The sequence below is a fragment of the Nipponia nippon genome, unplaced genomic scaffold, assembly GCF_047370975.1.
Source record: "Nipponia nippon isolate SJK-2023a ecotype South Korea unplaced genomic scaffold, ASM4737097v1 scaffold_8, whole genome shotgun sequence".
Classification (NCBI taxonomy): Eukaryota; Metazoa; Chordata; class Aves; order Pelecaniformes; family Threskiornithidae; genus Nipponia; species Nipponia nippon.
This window is the reverse complement of record NW_028262402.1, coordinates 25,297,957-25,318,158: the sequence shown is the minus strand read 5'-3', so window position 1 is coordinate 25,318,158 and position 20,202 is coordinate 25,297,957. Positions and strand designations below refer to the sequence as shown.

Genomic DNA, 20,202 nt, shown 5'->3' with positions numbered 1-20,202 from the left:
AGGACTATGACAATTGGTAAGTAAAAGAAGAGGCCATGTGTCAGCAGGGATGAATTTTTGCGAATAGTTTAATCTCTCTTAGTTCTGGTGTAAGTTGTGAAAAATAATGACCGCTAAATACTACAACTATATTTTGACATTGAATGTTTATTTTCCGTAAAGATCTAAAATTGAGCATCACATAAAATATTGCTATTAAATATTACTTAATATAATTAACAAACATTGAACTGAAGTCTACATGCAGCACTTGTGCAGTATTTTGCTTATGTTTCTGACTGCCCATTTTATATTTTATTAATGCGTATGACATTATTCATCTAACATTTATGCATTCTAAAAGCAGAAGCAGTATTATGGTCTAAAGGAGTAAAATATTGAACTAAATTAAGATACTGGTGGCATAGACAAAAATAATTTGAATCAGTGAGAAAAGTAAAATAAAAATTTGCATGTGTGAGCCTGGAAGTAATATGAGCATATGCAGTGCAGCTTACACAATGCACATAACTATTGTGGCTCTGTCTTATGAAGAGACAAATTCTATCACAGTAAGACTAATTTGATTGTCTTATGTTTTTAGAACAAATATTGCATACTGGCTTTTGTGAAATAATTGCAGGAGTATATTTGAAATGTACTTTCTGTATTGTAATTTTATTTGTGTGCTTTATAAACGTATGTCACTGGAAACCATGTTGTTGTATATCTCTCTTGTCAAAGGAATATAGGAATGTGCAGGTTCATGCGTGAAATACAGAGGTTCAGATATAATTTCTGGATTAAACCCTTCATTCACCAGATGCATTTTCGGATGCTTGAAAGTTGCAGTAATTTGCATAATATCCTAAAAAAGAAATAATTCAAGTAAAATGCAATATTCCATTTCAGCCTATATCAGTGAAAATATGATGCAATTACTGAATAAAATGGATTATACAATTTTACTATAGAATGTCTAGATAGACAGAATGATCTGATTCACAGGTGCAGTGAAATCTAAATCTAAATGCAGCTTTTATTTCTTATTAATTTCTCTCTCAAAGCCTCATACAAGCTTGCAAGTTTCTGTTTCGAAATAAGCATTTTCTTTAACTTTCATTAGTGCAGCTGACCACAAAATCTGTAGTTTTTGGGACACTTGGTGATGCTCTGCAGAGAGCTGGCTGATTTTATCGTACCAGCTCTCCTCTGATTTCCAACTGCAAAAGTTCATTTCAGGCATTAAATACAAATATGTTAAATGCCTTCCTGTATTATTATTCTTGTAACCAGTTGCTGTACAGTTACTCAAATGCCAATTCATGAACAAGTTGGTCTGCACACAATAGTCATTGTATGAGAGCAGAAGTGGTATATAAAATAATCTCATTTAAAATGTGGCTTACGTTAAGAGAAAAGTTTAAAACACGCCATTCTCAAGCATTGTTATTACTTGTATGGTGTTTTCAACGTAGCCAACATTTTCTTTTAGTTCTCATGCTGAAACAAGCCACTTTTCAGTTCTTGCTTGTTTTTCTCTCTTGATCTGTAACATGCCTGATTTCTTCTTCACACTGATACTCTATTTCCACAACTCCCAGATCATTTAGTCTTTGGCTTCTGAGCTGAGACTGCTAATAAAGTTTGCCAGTTCATTCTCTCTTTTGGCAGCACTTATGATAGGAAGCACACTTAGACCACCAAGTCATTTCACACAGACGCTGAATAGCTGCCAGATGGTAATAATGTTCAATCATTACCAAGTGGGATTGCTTCAACTTGAATAGCTAGCATGAATTTGTCTTGGTAATTATTTAGTCAGTTGCAATGATAAGGTTAAAGATTTAATAAAGACAGGTATTAAATATATTAAAAGTGTGTTATGAGTACAGATTGCTGAGATTTTCTGTTTAAATGTTCCCCTGATGTTATTTTAATAAAGTCGGATTTTTCTACATGGAAACACAAGTTCTAAAAAAAAAAGCAAACAAAAAACAAATACAAACAAAACCAAAAAGCCCAAAACAAAACAGAGGACAAATAATGCAAAACTGAAATAACCCCCTGGATGCTCTTAGAAACCTTTTCCTAATGTTTTTCTGCAAACAAGAAATGAAATTAGCAAAAGTCAAGTGAAAAAACTGCTGTCTCAGAGCCTTGGAGTACCCTGGTTCTTTGCATCATTGTCCCTGGGCCTCTGCTCTTCTTCTAGAGTCAAGTCAGAGAGGTTGAGAAGAGCAACTCGCTGGTTTTCTGTCTGTCTGGTTTTCACAAAATCAGTCAACAATGGTTGCAAGTCATATTAAAAAGAGCCTACATATGGACTGCTGAAAAATTTTGAAGATTGATTTTCTCTTAAATGCAATTTTGCATGAGAATTTTTGATTTTTGCTTGTCACTCTTGATTAGGTTGAGCTCTTTCTCAAGACACATCTTTTTTTTTTCAGAAGGGACTTCATTTTCTGTCCACTCAGAAAATTGAGAATTCAGCATTCATCCTATTACCCTCCCCTAAGATGTTTTTTAAAGTAACAACATGGGGTTTATAATTTTGACTTTTTTTATAAAATTGGTTTTATCTCCTTTAATAAGAATTTACACGTGTAAATATTCATTAATTAGTACTGGTAATATCTTTGGTAGTAAGCTCCCTTCAATTAGCTAAAAAAAGCTTTAGTCAGAGAACACATAAACGCAAACTGGTTTCATCAGTTCCACATATATAGACCCTAGAGCTCTGTAAAGATTTTCTCCATGTAATGGAACCACAAAGACAAGTCTGTTTCGAAGGTTTTTCCCAGAAGAGGGCACTGCTGTCTTGAGGCACTGTAGATAGTATAACCTACACTAACTGCAATTGAAGATACATTTATGTAGTAGAGTAACCTATTAGTGAAAAAATAGCTTTCCTCAATTCCTTAAACTCTCTTAAAAATTACACTTCTCTCTAAATGTACACATTCTTTTTCTCCTCTTCCTCTCCAGTCTCACTCACTCTGTTACATTCCCATCTTGTTCTCAAACTGGTGCCTTTCAGACAATTTGTGAATATTTAGGGAGAGGCAAAACGGCTGAATGCCTCTCAGCATCCCCTAACAGCAGAAAACTGTCTGCTACAAGCTTTCAGAAGATGTAATGTGGGGCCCTTTCCTGATCTTTGCACTTCATGCTCTCCTGTCCTGTGGCGGAAGGTCATCCTGTGGGGAGTACACAAGGGGTACAATCCTTGCACTTTCAAGGTGCACGTTTAAAAAGAATGGTATCCCAGTTCTGCCCAGTATTTACCTTACTATCTATTGCAAAGAACTAGATATTTCTTTGATGCTTTGTCAGTAACAATGAATAATAACCACTTCAAGAACAATCATATTACAGAAAGGTTTTAAATGGATCATGTCATCCTTTTATAATGGAACACTGTTATGTGTAATATTACTCATCTGCATCTGGTAGTCTTCCATTGGCTAGAAGAACACACTAGTTAAAGATGAAGAGCTTTGAAATAAAATCCAACTTTGCCAAGTTATTAATCACATCTTGGATTTTTAGGTATGAATGTATCCTTAAAGCAAAATATAAGTTTAATTCATCAAATTTTGGCTTAACTTCATAAGAAGGGACAGAGTCCCTTGGGAGGCAGTCCTGAAGGGAAAAGGAGTCCAGGAAGGCTGGACATTCTTCAAGAAGGAAATCTTAAAGGCACAGGAGCAGGCTGTCCCCATGTGCTGAAAGACAAGCCAGCAGGGGAGAAGGCCAGCCTGGCTGAACTGAGAGCTTTGGCTGGAACTCAGGAAAAAAAGAAGAGTTAATGACCTTTGGAAGAAGGGGCAGGCGACTCAGGAGGACTACAAGGACATCGTGAGGTTATGCAGGGAGAGGATTAGAAGGGCCAAAGCCCATCTAAAACTTAATCTGGCTACTGCCGTGAAAGACAATAAAAAATGTTTCTATAAATACATTAGCAACAAAAGGAGGGCTAAGGAGATCTCCATCCTTTATTGGATGCAGGGGGAAACATAGTGACAGAGGACAAGGAAAAGGTTAATGTACTTAATGCCTTCTTTGCCTCAGTCTTCAATAGTCAGACCAGTTGTTTTCAGGGGTACCCAGCCCCCTGAGCTGGAAGTCAGGGATGGGGAGCAGAATGAAGGCCCCATAATCCAAGGGGAAATGGTTAGCGACCTGCTACAGCACTTAAGATATGCACAAGTCTATGGGGCTGCATGGAATCCACCCAAGGGTACTGAGGGAGCTGGCGGAAGTGCTCACCAAGCCACTTTCCATCATCTATCATCAGTCCTGGCTAACCAGGGAGGTCCCAGTCGACTGGAGGTTAGGAAATGTGATGGCCATCTACAAGAAGGCTGGAAGGAGGATGTGGCGAACTACAGTCCTGTAAGCCTGACCTCAGTGCTGGGGAAGGTTATGGAGCAGATCATCCTGAGTGCCATCATGTGACACCGTACAGGACAACCAGGGGATTGGGCCCAGTCAGCATGGGTTTATGAAAGGCAGGTCCTGCTTGACTAACCTGGTCTCCTTCTATGACAAGGTGACCCGCTTAGTGGATGAGGGAAAGGCTGTGGATGTTGTCTACCTGGACTTTAGTAAAGCCTGTGACACCACTGCCCACAGCATTCTCCTGGAGAAACTGGCTGCTCACAGCTTGGATGGGCATAGTCTTCGCTGGGTAAAAAACTGGCTGGATGGCCGGGCTCAAAGAGTTGTGGTAAAAAAGCAACAATAATTCAGACCAGTATTACCTTTGGTGTTTCAATTCTTGAAACTTTGTAAATTAATTCCTGCATTCTATGATTGTAGAGACCAATTTTCAGGTCAGACAGAGATACGTACAAGTAGGAGGCAACTGATTGTCTTACCATGATTCTCATAAAGCATGGTTGGGCACAACTTGGAAGGAAGTCCACAACATGCTTATAAAGTCTTTCTCCATTAAAGGGTTGGTCAGGTTTAAGCACAACAGCTGCAATCCCTGTTCCTCCTTCATAGTCTAAAAAACATTGAAAAATATTATGACAAGTGAGAGTGTATGTGAGTCTTGTATGACATTTGGCGGGATTTAGTATTGGTCAGAGCAAATATTTTGATATTGTGAAATATCTGCCCTATCCTCTCAGATATCGTTGAGTATAAGATACACAATACTTTATATTGGAAGACTTAAAGTTACTTTCAGTGTTTTTATTAAATTAAAAAGATGTCACCAACCTCTTTCTATTATGAGTTCTATATGGCTGGCAGCTGGCTGTTGCGTTTTCTTCCTATCTTGCTCAATCTTAACTTTGGTAACATAGTGGCCTAATGAAATTAGAGTGATCATTAGTTCAATAAAAAGCTGAACTCACTTCCACAAAGACTAGGGCAAAAGATGGACATAGACATGTATGAGACTTTACTTGGTCTATATAAAGTTTAGTGGCTATCATACATTGTATAAGCAGTACTGAGTGTTTTCTGCTTTATTCCACAGACAGATTAGTGACAAACAGGGGAAGTGCCTCAGTAAATTACAAGCAGCAAGTTATGTTTGATGTGAAAACAGAAACAAAACCCTTTTTAAAAAGATGTAACAAACTTCTGCTTTCTCTTTAGTCAAACACAAGTAAAAATTCCAAGCAGAGAAAAGATCTAAATTAGAAGAAATGAGCTGCCACAGTTAAATCCGTCCAGAATGAAAGAGCAGCTTTGAGGTGTGGCCGAGGCACTGGAAAGATAAAATATGGGTGTTCCCTTTTCGTGAAAATTAACTTGCAGTTGTTTAATTTGTAATATGGCTTAAAGTTTGTTTTGGCAATATTTGAGACTCAGGTTGATTCAGAAAAAGGAAAGACTATGCTATCTAGATTTTGTTAACACTACAACCAAGAATGAATGTGATTCTTAAGCTCTTGAGGTTTTGTTTTGATGTGCTATTCACTGCCTGAGATAGCAATAGCCCTTTGAGGAGTTCTTGTCAGCTCCAACTGTAGATGAAAATGAGATATGCTTTCCAAGTTAGGTTACAGTTTTATTTTCATGCACTTGAGGATGCCATCTCTCACAAATGAACATATTGGCATTTGACAGCCACCTGCTGATCAGCCATTCAGATTATGGCCTTTGTATCCTCTTTCTTTGAATCCATTGTGTCCCCCATCTCTCAGGGCTAAGTAGTAGCTTGTCTCTTGATAGCTTCTTCTTCATGTGACTAGTTTCTTTTAATACTGGACTTTGTTTGCCTTCATCTAAAGGAAACATAAAACTGCTATTCAGCACCACGAGAAAGTTTGCCTTCCTCAACCTGTTGATTCAATGGATGCATCTTCTGAGCATTTTTCCACCTCATCTTGTAATTTAGTTGCCTACAGTTGTTCAGCATGGTATTGTATATTTTTATGAAGCACTATATGTGGTTGGGAACATTCAAATTATAAAAAAAATATGTATCTTGTAGGACTGTACTTACAAGATAGTGACAGGTGTTTTCAGACGTCATCTTTTCATATGTCCCCTGTTTCACCATTTTTCATGTGAAAGCCTGTAGCCTAAGAGAAATTTGTAGTTTATAACTTTGTACTTCTCATATCTGTGTTACGAGTTTTAATTCATTCTGATGTTTCTGCCATTCATTACAAAATTTCAGCGTGTTTGAAACTGAAATTTCAAAGCACTGTAGGAAAGCCCGAAATGCTGAGTTGACACCATTTATTTCCTTACATATAAGTATGCATTCTGTTGCAGGAACAGAAAGGATAGAGTAGGAAATTACTATTTTCATTTTATATTCTCAAACTATAGGGAATGTCTTACTTTTTATGCTTACACCATAAACATTATCTTCTTGGACAAAATCCATCATACCAAAGACCTCTGTGACTTTTAGAGTGGCAACATTTTCTCCTTTCCACCTGTTGAAAATACTTTTTAAAATAACATAGGTATTAGCTAAAAAATTTTAATTTAATCCATAGCTATATGTGATGGAGCACTACTTTTAATGTGGACTACTGTTATTCTTAACTGAAGAGTGTAGACAGATAAATCCTTTTCTGATTTAGTGCCATCTCATTTGAGACCCCAACCTTAAAAGAGATAGAAGTGCCATTTGACTCAAATTTGAAAAATTCTGCTGTTTTGGTGTGAACTTTGGTGGACTCTGATTGTGATCCTTAATGTCTCTGTTAAAACAAAATTGGTATTGGTCAGGTTCAAGTCTGACCTGTGTCATCCAGTCCTGTATATGTATGATTTCTTCCAACCTCACTGAATTTAGCGTTAACTCTGTACTATACCTGAAAGTGTCTCCCCTACCCAGTCAGTGAAGTAGAGGAAGTCATCCTCATCCATCACAGGAGGACTCCTGTGTTAAAATACACATCTCCTTTCACAAACACATTATGCAGGGGTTTCTTCTCTGAGGCTTTGTGATTTCCAGCGTATCCAGAAAATGGGGCATCCTGAGTAACTTGGATGACTAGGAGACCTGATTTACCTGCAGGCCATGAAAAGGGGATGCAAAACCCCATATTTACAGTGAGCTATTTAGAACACGAAGTATCATATTAAAAATCTTTTGGAAAGCCACATCTGTTCTACTCATCTTGTTGCTACATTTCCTTAAGTATTTCCTGAACAGCAGAAATAGGTGAGTGGAAGAGGGAACATAAATTTGCTTCCTTCTCTTCTGAAAAGCTAGACTTTAGGGAAGAGCTTTTTGGAGTACAGTGTACATCACTTACCCTGAAACAGCATTTGCCCAATGAAAGGATGACTTTTCTGTCAATTGAAAAGGGTGCTGGTAGTCAAGCAATACACATGGGGGCAAAACATAGCACCTAACCTCTTGTGCTTTATGTTTTTCTGGAGGACAGGGCTGCTACTGCTCTCAGCACTGTGCTGGTGTGGAAATGCACGTTGTAAGCCATAATGCACCTGGGTCTCTGAACATCAAGGAGTCCCTGCAGTCTGCAGCATATCCCTACTGGGCATCACCCCTTGTTGCTGACTGTATAAGTAAGTCCCATTTATATCAAGGGCAAAACTTCCATTGACTTCACTGGAATTGGCTGAAAATACCCTTTTAAAATGCTTTTTTATTATTCTCTGTCTGTGATAGGTACTGGCTTATTTCTCAGTATGTTCCTGAGGTTAAAAAACATTTCCATCTTCTAAAGATTTTTTTTTCTGTTCAACAGATGTGTGGAGATGTTTTCACACAAATAGTTTTCTTCATAGCTGTATATCAGCCTCATATTAAATCCTTCTTATTGTTTTGAACTCTAAATGTGTAAAGTAGAATGAAAGCTCGTATTATCGTGCAGAAGATGAGCTGGCATTGCTGCAAATAGGAAGCATGCTTTATAACAAAAGAAAAAACAAACCAAAGATGTTGAATTTAAAAAAGAGTTGTCGTAAGCCCCAATCATTTTTACAGGATGATTCTCTATTCCAGTTTGGGAATTTACTGTCATTACTGTCTTACATTACATTGAGTGATGGCTTCAGAATTATCTAAAAAATATGTGTAACAACATGCAAGATTTTTCTAGTTATGTCATGAAACTGGGCATTTTATCAATTTCACTGAGAAACCAAGAATTTTTGTCCAGTTTATAATGTAACTGTAGTGAGGAAGCAAGCTCTTTTCAGGAAAAAAAAAAATCATTCTTTTGCTTGATTTAGATATTATCGGCAAATAATGTATTATCAGAAATAATTAATAATTGATACTTTGGTTTCCAGTGCTACTACCAGAATATCATATCTTACCAGAAATAACTAATAATAATTGCTGCTTGGATATGCTTTGATGACCAGTACTACTATGTGTCATTGAGTTCTGACATTAGCATGACAAATACTGTCATTTAGGTCAGCATTACAAGCCTCTTTTTTGCCTTCCAGAATTTTATCTTAATGATAGTTAAATCTACGTACTAAAACTAGTGATTTTAAAGACCTTTTTTCCCAGAACTGTTAACTTCAACACACATGGATTCATCCATGTGTACACAGGCACACAGATATTTAATGTGACTTTGAAGGCAGTGCTGTCTTTTGTGAGAGTCAGTTTTTAGGATTTTTCTCAAAGATATTCTCAGCTGTGAGGCCATCCTATTTTCAGCCTGGGAGCTTCAGCTCTTTGAGTAGGAGTATTCCATTCTAAGTAGGAGTTTGGAGATTCTATGCAACTCTAGTTACTAAACAGTTAAATCTGTTTTGGTCACTAACTGTAAAAATACGAAAAATATTATCCAGATTTTGAAATTATACTGTTCTTCCTCAGAACTTTAAATTTGGAAATTAGAAAGCATCTATAAACATCTGGTCTCAGAACACAGCATATCTAGGAATTACTGGGTCCATTTTATTTGGAAAAAAAACAGCACTAAGAAATCCGATTTGTTCAGGAATATGAACAAGTTTATGCAGGTGAGGATAAAAACATTCTGAGCCCAGAATATTGATTATGTTCTTGTATTATTGTATTTTTGAATATTTGGGTGTATTATAAATATCTGGATATGTTATTGGGTATATTAGCAATAGATCCCTATTTGGATCTACTGGTAATATATTTTTACTATGTCATTTTCAAGTTCTAAGTGTATGCCAATGACCTGTTGCTCACAGAATGAAGAGTTAATTCCTGCCCCAAAATATGACCATCTAAATTGAGGTATCTGTTAGTTAATAGATAATATTTTTCCTTACCTATGGGTGCTTTCTTACACCTTCCATTTTCATCCTTCATAACTTCTTGTTTCCAGACATTATATTTCAACAACTCAAAAGAATGTAGGAACTAAATAAAAAAAGTGCATATGCATACTTAAAAGCCTCATTGTCTTACTCACTTTCCAGTTGTTCTGATAAAAACTGCTTTGAATTAATGGATAGTACCCCATTGACTTTGGAAGATTTGGAACAGCCTGAAATATACTGACAGTATTCTGAGAAGCAATTGTCAGAAAGTGTTCATATCCTGGTAAGCAACACTAGATATACATATACAGATGAAGTGTTCATCTCCTTTGTTGATAAAAAGAAATCTATTGTCTTAGAGTATCGTCAGATTCAAATAATTTATATAAAGTAAAGAGAAACAGTGCTTTTGATCGAATTGTCAATTTTGCCTTAAAACTACCATCCATTTCTAAGTAGAGGTTTAACATTACTGGAATGCAAATCAAGCAATATCAAATCAATACAATATACGTACAGAGAACAGAGTCAAGTAAGGGGCTAAGAGTAAGGTTTCTGTTTCCATGAACCAAATTTTGTTACATCTGGACTCTAGTAAGCAGGTTCTTCTTTGTATACTTTCCTGCTCTTTAGAACTTCTGCCTTTCATCTGCTTTTTTTTGGTTGGCTCGTTAATTGGTTGGTTGGTTGATTTGATTACATTTACCTTTGATAAGATACCAGCATGGCCCATAGCTCCTATTTTATTAGTATAGTTCAAGAAACTAAGATTTCCTTCTGTGGATCCATAGAATTCAAATATTTTAATTGGGCCAAACCTCATCAGAAATTCTTTCCAGACAGCAGGTCTGATACCATTTTCTAGACCAATGCGCACTTTGTGAACTCTGTCCTCTTGTTTCTGTGAACAGCCAAAAAGAAACATTCTGCAGCTGAGAAAAGTGGGTCTAAATACCTAGAGTTGACCTACATTTTCTAGTAGAACAATTTTCCTTTAGAAACTGCCACTTTGACTAAAATACTTCACAGAAGGGTATTTGTTTTGTAAAAATCAAACAGAAAATCATCAGAATTGTTGTTGTCTGAGGTTGAAGGATTTTCGTAAGGTGAAAACTATTTCTGTAGTTCTTCTTTGTATTTTCACTTATAAATTCTATAACTGAGATGTATATTACAAAGTTTAAAAGAATTATTTTATCTTGAAAATGTAAATAAATAGGCTTTAAGTAAGTGCCATTTGCCATAGAATGGAAATTCCTTTCTGAACCAAAGAAAGAAATTTTCTGCATAAATAAAATTGTGTGTTAGACAACACTTGTGACACGCTATGGTCAGTTCTACATGCAATGATATTTGGTACTAAATGTTACACATCTGCCATGTTGCCTAAGGAACCTGAAAAAGAGGCAGAATGACTTAAAGCTCCTTACCATATCTCATATGATTAGGTGCAATTTTTAATCTTACATTGAAATTCAGAAAAGACAGTAATCAAATCTGCAGTCAAAATGTAGTTGTTAACATGTCATTGTTACATGTCAATTATGTCATTATTGTGGCAAACTACTCAAATGCTTACATAAATGTTTTCTGCATTGGGCCAGACTGCTCAGCACCCTATACATAGGACTATAGTCAAGACTCTGCCTGTGGAAAAGCCCTTACTTTTTTTGGAGATGTAGTTGGGATTGAATGGTTAAGTTACTGCCATGGCTGAATGACAGCAGAAAATAAAATTATTTCAGGCCCACGGGAACAGTTTCTTCAAACCAAATAAATGCATTTTGTTTCCATTTCAGTGTTATTTTAAATTTTAAAAATTGTAAAAATATATTTGATTTCTGAATAATACTCAGGTGATTTCAAAATGGAACATTGCCTAAGAATTACACTGAAATATTTTAGCAGAATCAGTGGTTAAACTTCTTCACCTTTAAAAATACTCACATAAAATTGTTTTGTGAACTCTAGATTAATAGAAAATTTCATTTGATCCAGAACTGCATTTTATGGCAGATAAATTATTTACCACAATAGGATCAGTTGTAATGCAGACTAAACTGTGCTTGTTAAAAACAGGAGTGGAGGCTTCCCTGCTTCTGCTTAATGAGCTTTGTTTTCTTTTGCAGTTTTAACGGTAAACCTGAAAGAATAGCATGGTTTGATCACATACAGTTACAAACCAGTTGGCAGGCTGATTGGGAGAGTTACTTCATGCCTAATATTGTCCCTTCTTCAGCACTTGGTCTTCAGGATGAACTAAAGGATTTTAGTATTTTTTTTCAAAATAGCTGATGAGACTCTAGTACTTAGAGTAAATCTCAGGAGCTTCATATAAGCATAGGAGAAACTGTTATGCTTACCTTGTTTCATCCCTTGTATAACAATCTGCAGGACTTCCCTGCATTACAGAATCACAGAATGTTTGGGGTTGGACAAGACCTCTGGAGATCCATCTAGTCCAACCCTCCTGCTAAAGCAGGTTCACCTAGAGCAAGTTGCACAGGATCGTGTCCAGGCGGGTTTTGAATATCTCCAGAGAAGAGTATATTCCCAGGGCAGACTAGAGGGGGAGGATAACCTCCCTTGACCTGCTGGCCCCACTCTTCCTAATGCACCTCAAGATACCATTGGCCTTCTTCGCTGCAAGAGCACATTGCTGGCTCATGGTTAACTTGTCCACCAGGACTCCCAGGTCCTTCTCCGCAGAGCTGCTTTCCAGCAGGTCAACCCCTAACCTTACCCCTTACCTTGGCTTTGAAAATACATTTATTTTAAAAGTTGTATGGTTCTTTTTAAAAACATACCTCGACATATATTCTGTTTTGTTTGTTACCTTCTATGGGGTACCGTGTTTAAAATTTAATTCCAATAGGGACATGGATGCTGGGTAAGCTTCCTATAGACATACTTAGTCAGAGAGTAGTGTCTAGAGTCTCTTTCTACATCAAGAAATCCAGGAGTGCCTCCTAGTTCCCAAATTCATGTTCTTTCTCAATTTCAGTGTGAGACCTAGGCATGCTCTGTGAAAGGAGGTAAGGACAGACATCCTGGATATGACCTAGAGCATACTGCAAGAAGTCCCTCATCTAGGTAGCCCTAGTCCTGGGCAACAGCAAGACTGCTGTGCTCTGACATGCCACAGCACAAAGAGTCTAGGTGAAATGTAGCTGCCTGGCTTATTAGCCTGCACAGGTTTCTTTCACTGTGGAAGAACCTGTGTGGTACATGAGAGGGTGTATGTATTATACTTTGGTAAGACACCTGATCTTGACAAGGCTCTGCGTTTACCCTGATCCACTTTTGTTGGCATCCTCAGTTTCTTCTGCTCAGCTAGGCCATCCTTCTGTTTTTTCCTCTTCTTACCAGTTGCCAGTTAAATATCAGTATCTTCTCTGTTAAATTCTTGTTATTGACCCAATTAAAGAAAGTTCTTCCTGCCTTCTCCTGCAGGAGAGACCTTTACACAATGAGTTTGGCCGAGCTAATTATTCCCGTGTTTCTTTGATACATGGGCTACTGACATAATGTTTGCACAGACTTGAGTTCTGGCCAACAGTTTTCCTGGCTTGTTGCCTCTAATACCTTTTTGTCTTTGACCCCTCTCCTACATCCGGACCACACAATAACAAGTCTCTGTTCAAGCCAGCTAGTGGATTCTCTCAGATGTTCCCTTGTTGCTAGTTCGTGCGCCAATCTCTGACCAATGCAGCTGGAGACCATTTGAACCTTGTGCTTGTACATGATGTTTTCTGTGGTAGGTAGGAATACTTCTTGTCACCTCCCTTCAGTAACTTCCTAACTCCCAAGTATAAAATTAAGAAGATTAACCAATCTTTTCCACCATCATTGAGAAAAAATTGTTGCAATGTAATAAATGTTTTCAGACCTGCTTTTGTGCTGCTGCTCTGTTTGGTGACATCTTATTTTTGTCCAAAATCTGATCATGATTTAGCTCCCATGTTCTTCAGGACTGTTATCCTAGGGGCAACCAAGATTTTGCACCACACTGTTAGTGCTATGGCTTTATACAGATAAGTTTATCATCATATACAGACCTGTGGAATAAAATATGCCTTTGGAACACCTCTTCAGAAAAAAAAATTAAACAACCAAAAACTCAGTCAGCACTTTCAAAGACATACAAAAATTAATTATCAGCCATTAAATACTTAATAGATTAGCCTTCTCCTAAGTAACTACTTGGGAACAGCGCAGTGCAGGTATTTAATCATTTAATCTGGTTCATGCTCTTGTTTGATCATTGAGTCTGATAAAACTTTTAATGCTTATACCTTTTCCTTACTGACCTGCCACTTGCCAGTCACTCAGATGAAAAGCTAACAAACAAGCTTGGCTTTACAGAGCAATTTATGTTAGTGCCTGGGCATAACTGTCCCATCCTGCCAGGCTTGTTTCTGTGTAACCACTACGTTTGCTGATATAAAATTTATCGCTATCATAGAACTACAAGGAACACAAGACCCAGATTTTGTATACACTGGAAAAAAACTATCAAACATTCAAAATACTATACCATTGAAAAAATGGGTAAATCTATATGACTTATGAAAATATAGGTTTGCTATATTTTAAACCTGCATTTGCAAACAAGAACTTACACTGGGCTGGTTACAGAGGTAGCAACAGAGTTCTCCTATGTACAAAAACATTGCAACATTGTATTTTCTACAGTCATTCTAAGACTGGCTTACAGAAAATTTCTTCTTCAAAACACAAGTTACTCCTAGGTGATGAAAACAGACAAGAAAATTCAAAATAACCTTTAAAATCTGTCTTATCTTCTACCACTATTGTTAAAAAAAGTTGTTATTCTCTTAATTCAACTAATGATAAATTTAGCTATTTAAATAAATTGTAAGCTATTTCTAGCAAGATCTTTCTGTTAAATGTGACTAGCACAACGGAGCCTTGTTTCTTCTTCCGAGCAGTAACTAAAAACTTACAGTATCAGAAGCAGTGGAAGTGAACCTTTTGGTCGTCTCCAGTTGTTAGGAATACATCAAAGCCTAACCATTTTTTTTCTGTCAAGATGGTAACTGGTGTAACTCTGAAAAAAGAGAGCTTCAGATAGGGGAGAAGGTAGCTTGCAGCTTCTCTGTTTGTGTGAGAAGTGGTGGAAAGGAAACGGGCTCAGAGTCTCTATTGTTTCTGTCTCACTTCCCTTTCCCTGTTTCTGGCCAACTCGTCATCCTCAATTTTTTGTTTCTGTGGCCCTGAAGTTCCTTCAGAGCTTTCCATTCCAAAAGCCACCTCATCCTAGACCTCTCATGTCTGCCACCCTGTCCCTTTTTCACAATTTTTTCTAAGTGTTGTCAGTCAAGAATTTACAAATTTCCCTATTTCTATCCTTTTCATAATTCCTTTTTCCCTGAGTCCTGTTTGTCCCACATGAAGCTTCCCAGTGCCTTCCAAGTTCTGAATCCCACTTGCTCCTATCTTGCCAGTTCCTCCCTGATCCAGGTACCATCTCATGCAAGACCTGAAGCCCTCTCAGAGCTCTTCAGCCTTGCTCACCTCAAAGCCTTGTCATTCGAATCCCAGGCCCCCCAGAGTCCCCGTCTGAATGGCCCACCTAAGAAAGCTGTTACCCTACTTTTTCTGTTCCAAGATAGATCATAGCTTCAAACCTTTTTTATACACTACTTTTCGCATCCCTTTTGTGTTTCTGTTAGGCAGCAGCAGTCTTGTTATCAGTTGCTGTAGCCCAGCATGCCTGCCCATGCTATTCCTGAAGAAACAAAGCACTGAAATGGCTTTTAAAACAGTCTAGTTATATACTTACCATACCAAAACCCAGCATCTGGGCAAGACTCTAAGGACAGGAAAGGAGGACATATCTGAAAAATATCTGATTGATAGCCCTCTACAAATAACTCCCATTATCAGAATGAAAAGGGGAGGCTCCATCGTCCTTCCTTTCTTTCACTTTAATATCATGAATCTGTAGGTGTTACTCAAATATGTGACTCAAAAAGCCCCAAAACACATTTAGTTGACCTTATTATAAAGTTTAGTTAAAGCTTCCACAATGCATTTGTACCTTCTGACACTAAAAATAAAGCCTGACTTCTCAGATGCCTATGTGAATGCCCTTTTAGACTTTTGGTGTAGGATCCAAATATGATTTCAGGTTAAACCTACAGAAGATACGCAATGGTACTATCAATACACTGACCTCATGTCATGTTATGTTGGATTTATGCAACAACTGGTGTCTGTTCTAAGCTTCAAAAACTATGCATATGTCTTAGATATTGTTTGCAGACTGGAGAAGGTGATAAAAATGAGAAAATGTCAAAAGTCTATTGGTAGACATAATATTTGAGTTACTCACCAAATGGAGTTACTGAATAAATTATGAAATGTTATAGCATTCTCAAACTAATGAAACGTCACTAGAAGGTAAATATTACCTAATTCAGTGCATCCACTGATGACAAGAAGAGAAGCACTGATGTGGTACAAGGGAAGAGTGAGATACATAATATCCTGAGAAACCTCACCACACTGTGTAAGTAAATGCTAAGCAGGCACATAGAGCTCTTAGATGAGTGATGACAGCAGCTTTTGAGAAACCTGTCAAAGGGAGAAGAGCAAATAATTATAACTGTCCTGCGTGCATTAATAATATTGCTGCAAACAGAATTACGTTTGGAATGTACATGGAGTATTGTCTTTTTTTCTGAGTCTTTGTCTGTCCTGTCCTTTAGTCTTTACCTCATGAGTATATCTCCTTAGTCTCTCCGCTTCTTCAGTCTTTTTGCCTGTAAGGCTATGTAATCCTCTCGTCTGGTTTGTCTGGGGAAGAAAGTCCATACCCTTCACAGGCAAGGGCAGACTGAGTGTGCACACAGTGTTCCCTCACCACAAGGCAAGAATGGGAAATCTTCTGAAGAGCCACTGTGCCACTCAGCTGCTATTTGTAATAGGAATAACTTTTACAAAGTTTTTTGGCTGCACTAGAGGAAGGATTCCTCTTTCCTTTCCAGTGAAGTAAAATGAAATTTCATTATTCAGGCCAGTCTCAGAGGAAAAGTTTTCTCCCAAGATGCAAGCACTTGTGCTGGCCACATTTCTTTTTAGTATAGGCCTGTGAAATTCTGTCACTATGGAATCTGAGCAGCTGTTAGAGACTGGTTTATTGGCCTTATATTTAAGAAACAAAGTTCAGCCATGGAATATCTATGCGCAAGTTCACTAACTGGAACTATTACACCCTTGTTATGCCAAGGCAAAAATGGTTTAATGTGTACTATGCTTTTAATGAAATGAATTCCTCCCTAATTTGACTTAAAAATTCAAGTTTTGTCTTTCTGTGTGCCTGGCTTATTGCTAAATTTATACCACCTTAATTTTCAGAGAGCTGCAGTTGTACTTTGTTAGTACGCATCCTCACCTGTACTTCCCAATGTGAAGATATACATAGCTGTGTTTCTGGTTTTAGTGACAGCTTTAAGGTGAGATGCAACACGGTGATCCAGCACCTTGTCTAGTTTGTCTGGTATAGTGTGAACATGCTGGAAAGGAGAATGGGTGCTCATCAGCCAGATAGCAACATTATTTTCCAAGAGATGAAAAATAATTTCTTCTCTATTGATCCCAAATAATCTGCCAAGTTAAAAAAATTCTATGTTCATTATTAAAATAATTACAACTGCAGATCTGATTACCTGCATTGGAATTATATACCCTAACACTGCATACAGCGAACCTACTGCAGCCCACAGCAGGACTAACCCACCTATCAGACAGTGAAACAAAATCATGATGTTTAATTTCCCTATACTTCTTACATGGCTTTAATGGTAATAGGTAAAACTCCCTGATCTTACTTGGTGATGCTAATGTATAGGATTTAATTTAATTGGTATGTTATAATGTTTGTTTTAAAGCTTGGGGCACGTACCAGCTAGTGAGCCCTCATGGGTTCATATGGAATTATGGAAGTATTGCCAACCTGTATCAAAGATGGGAAAAGAGGAATAGAAAGGTTAAATAAATTGCCCAGTATTACATAATATACCAGTAAGAGGGCCAAAATTACAGCTCAACATGCTGTACTCTTTGCTCCAAGCAATCCTACCTTGGGACCACTACTTTAAAGTAGTTCTAAAGTAACCATAAATTTGTATGTGGAAATTTTGAGCTGAGGGAAATCACCACTAACAAAGAGAATCTGAGTCTTCCTGTATTCAGTGGAGTTGTATCTACATAAACCAACAAATAGAAATGGAAATGAGATGATGCTAAAGTATCTCTCCAGGCTGCTCAGTTGCTGATGCATGATTGTTTCTGCTGGTACATTGTCCAATACTTGGAGAGTTTCAGATGTAAGCCTTTTATTATACTGATTAATTCCGCCTATTTTTGGTGCTTATGCACTTGAAAGTTAAACAAGATGACCTCTTCCGCCTCTTTTTTAGCCAGCGTACGTGTATGTATATATGAAGTGCTTGCAGCTTTGAATGGCTCTGATTTTCTATTTTTGATAAAAAGCATAGAGCACTAGAAAGTCAGAAGTAAGCAAAACACAATACAGAACTTACTTACCTTCTCCTATCACCAGTGCTTTTGCTGCAAATGTATTAATACAGGGCAGGAGAGATCTAGAGTGGACAATGAAGTTGAGAAAAGCTACCACACAACCCAGCTTGGCCAGACCAAACCAGACATGGGTAAAGTCAGGTCCATTACGCATCAGCAGGGCCACAGTGTCACCTTTTTTCAGATGCCCATAGTGTCGGAAGACCTGCGCTACCCTGTTACTCCTCCTGTCCACATCCTGATAGGTGTACACTTTGCCTTTGTAGGTAAGGAATGGCTTGCAGGGTATCTTTCTCACTCTCTGCATGAAAAGGTCAATTATGGAGAGAATTCCATTGCCTACCCATTTCTTTACCATTGCTTTTAACCTCTTCCGCCTCAAGAAGTAGGTCAGATCTTCCCAGAAATATGGGAAAAAGATCTTCAGAGAGACACACAGCACCACTATTCCTCCAGCAACTGTCAAAAGCGTAGCATGCTTGGGGGGGGGAGGAGGGGGGGGAGGAATAATAGATTAGCTATTTCAGAGATGTAAAATACAATACATTAATATAATTAATAATGAGTTTTAAGAGAGAGATTGGAAGTTAATAAGCTAATTACAATTCCAGCAATTAATTTGAGAACTTTTTAAAATATCGTATTGGAGTTTGCGAGAATACAAAGGCCCAGAACAATATAAAAAAAGAAAAAGGGATTAAAGAGTAAAAAAATTGTGCAGTTTATAAGGACAGAGTTCTTTCAGAGTAAAGAATGTGGCTAGGGTGCCAGCAGAATGAAAAAAGACATTGACAATTAAATACAAGATGGAAATTAATAAATTTAAAAGGTATCGGAAGAACAAATAAAAGAAGATATAAACTCAGGAAACAATTTGACTTTTTTTTTTGTCTGGTTTATTGTACCATAGCAAATCCTAAAAAAGATGGAAACAAACAGTTAAATCATATAGTATCATATGTATATTATGGAAGTATGTTAAGTATCATGCATCTGTAAGATGCACCAAATATGTTCTTCTTTGCTGCCTGGGTTGTTTTTTTGGTTTGGTAGAATTTGAGACTATCACCTAATCCTCTACAGGTTTGAACAGTCTGATGAACATACACAAATTTCAGGCAATACACTGTGAACCTTCTGCATCTTCTGTAATAGCCAGTTTTTACCTTAGGATTTTCTGGCATTTGCAATAAACGGTGATCAATAACTTTGCATTATTTATATTCTTTTCATTATTTACAATAGTACCCTGAAGTCTCAAACAAAATTATGCACAAGCACATACTAAGATTTGGAAAAAAACCTTTCTAGCATAACAGTTATTAACTTCATTAATGTATTTCAGGCCACCATTAATTGCTGTATTTTCAAATGGTCATAGAGGACAACTTGTGAAGATCATGCAAGATCCCTAAAACTTTATATCTGTAACATTGACCAGTGTCCTTTTTAAAGTTTCAGCCATGATTACTACAAATATTTGAAACACTTTATGTGACAATCTAGGATTCAGAAACACTTCAGCAGTCTGGGAGGCTTTCCTAAATGATATTGCCTCCACTCTGTAGTTTAGAAATATTTTACTGACAAGCTGTACTTTTGGTATGTTCACCGAGCTTGTTTACGTTTTTAACAATATTCAGTAAATATACTAACTTGTGGTTTTTTTGCAGCAAGCAAGGTCTTGTATGTACCATAAAGTATATGTTATGTTGTATGGGTAAAGGAGCAGCTTAAAAATGAAAGCATCGTGGCGTTAATTGCATGCAAACATATAAACCAAGGTAAAGTATGTAATGCATGACACTTTAAAGTTCTAAACAAAATTTTTAAACCCATCACTTTCTGAACTCTCTAATTTGTAAAGTAACATTCTTAGTTATCCCAAAGTCTGCCAAGTATTCTTCTTTATTACGTCGTGTCACATGTCAGGCCATTTTTTTTTTA

The 20,202-nt window shown here is 37.2% G+C and overlaps 1 protein-coding gene across 1 annotated transcript; it reads right to left on the bottom strand.

Annotated features, from left to right (window-relative positions):
- Positions 1–670: 670 nt before the first annotated feature.
- SLC27A6 (solute carrier family 27 member 6) lies at positions 671–18,613 on the bottom strand. The gene is given in 13 exon segments (XM_087742299.1): positions 671–847; positions 4,863–4,993; positions 6,793–6,893; positions 7,280–7,331; positions 7,334–7,474; positions 9,697–9,787; positions 10,394–10,588; positions 14,310–14,434; positions 16,125–16,227; positions 16,229–16,287; positions 17,108–17,299; positions 17,803–17,820; positions 18,262–18,613. Coding segments are annotated over 13 exon segments (1,737 nt in total).
- Positions 18,614–20,202: the final 1,589 nt, after the last annotated feature.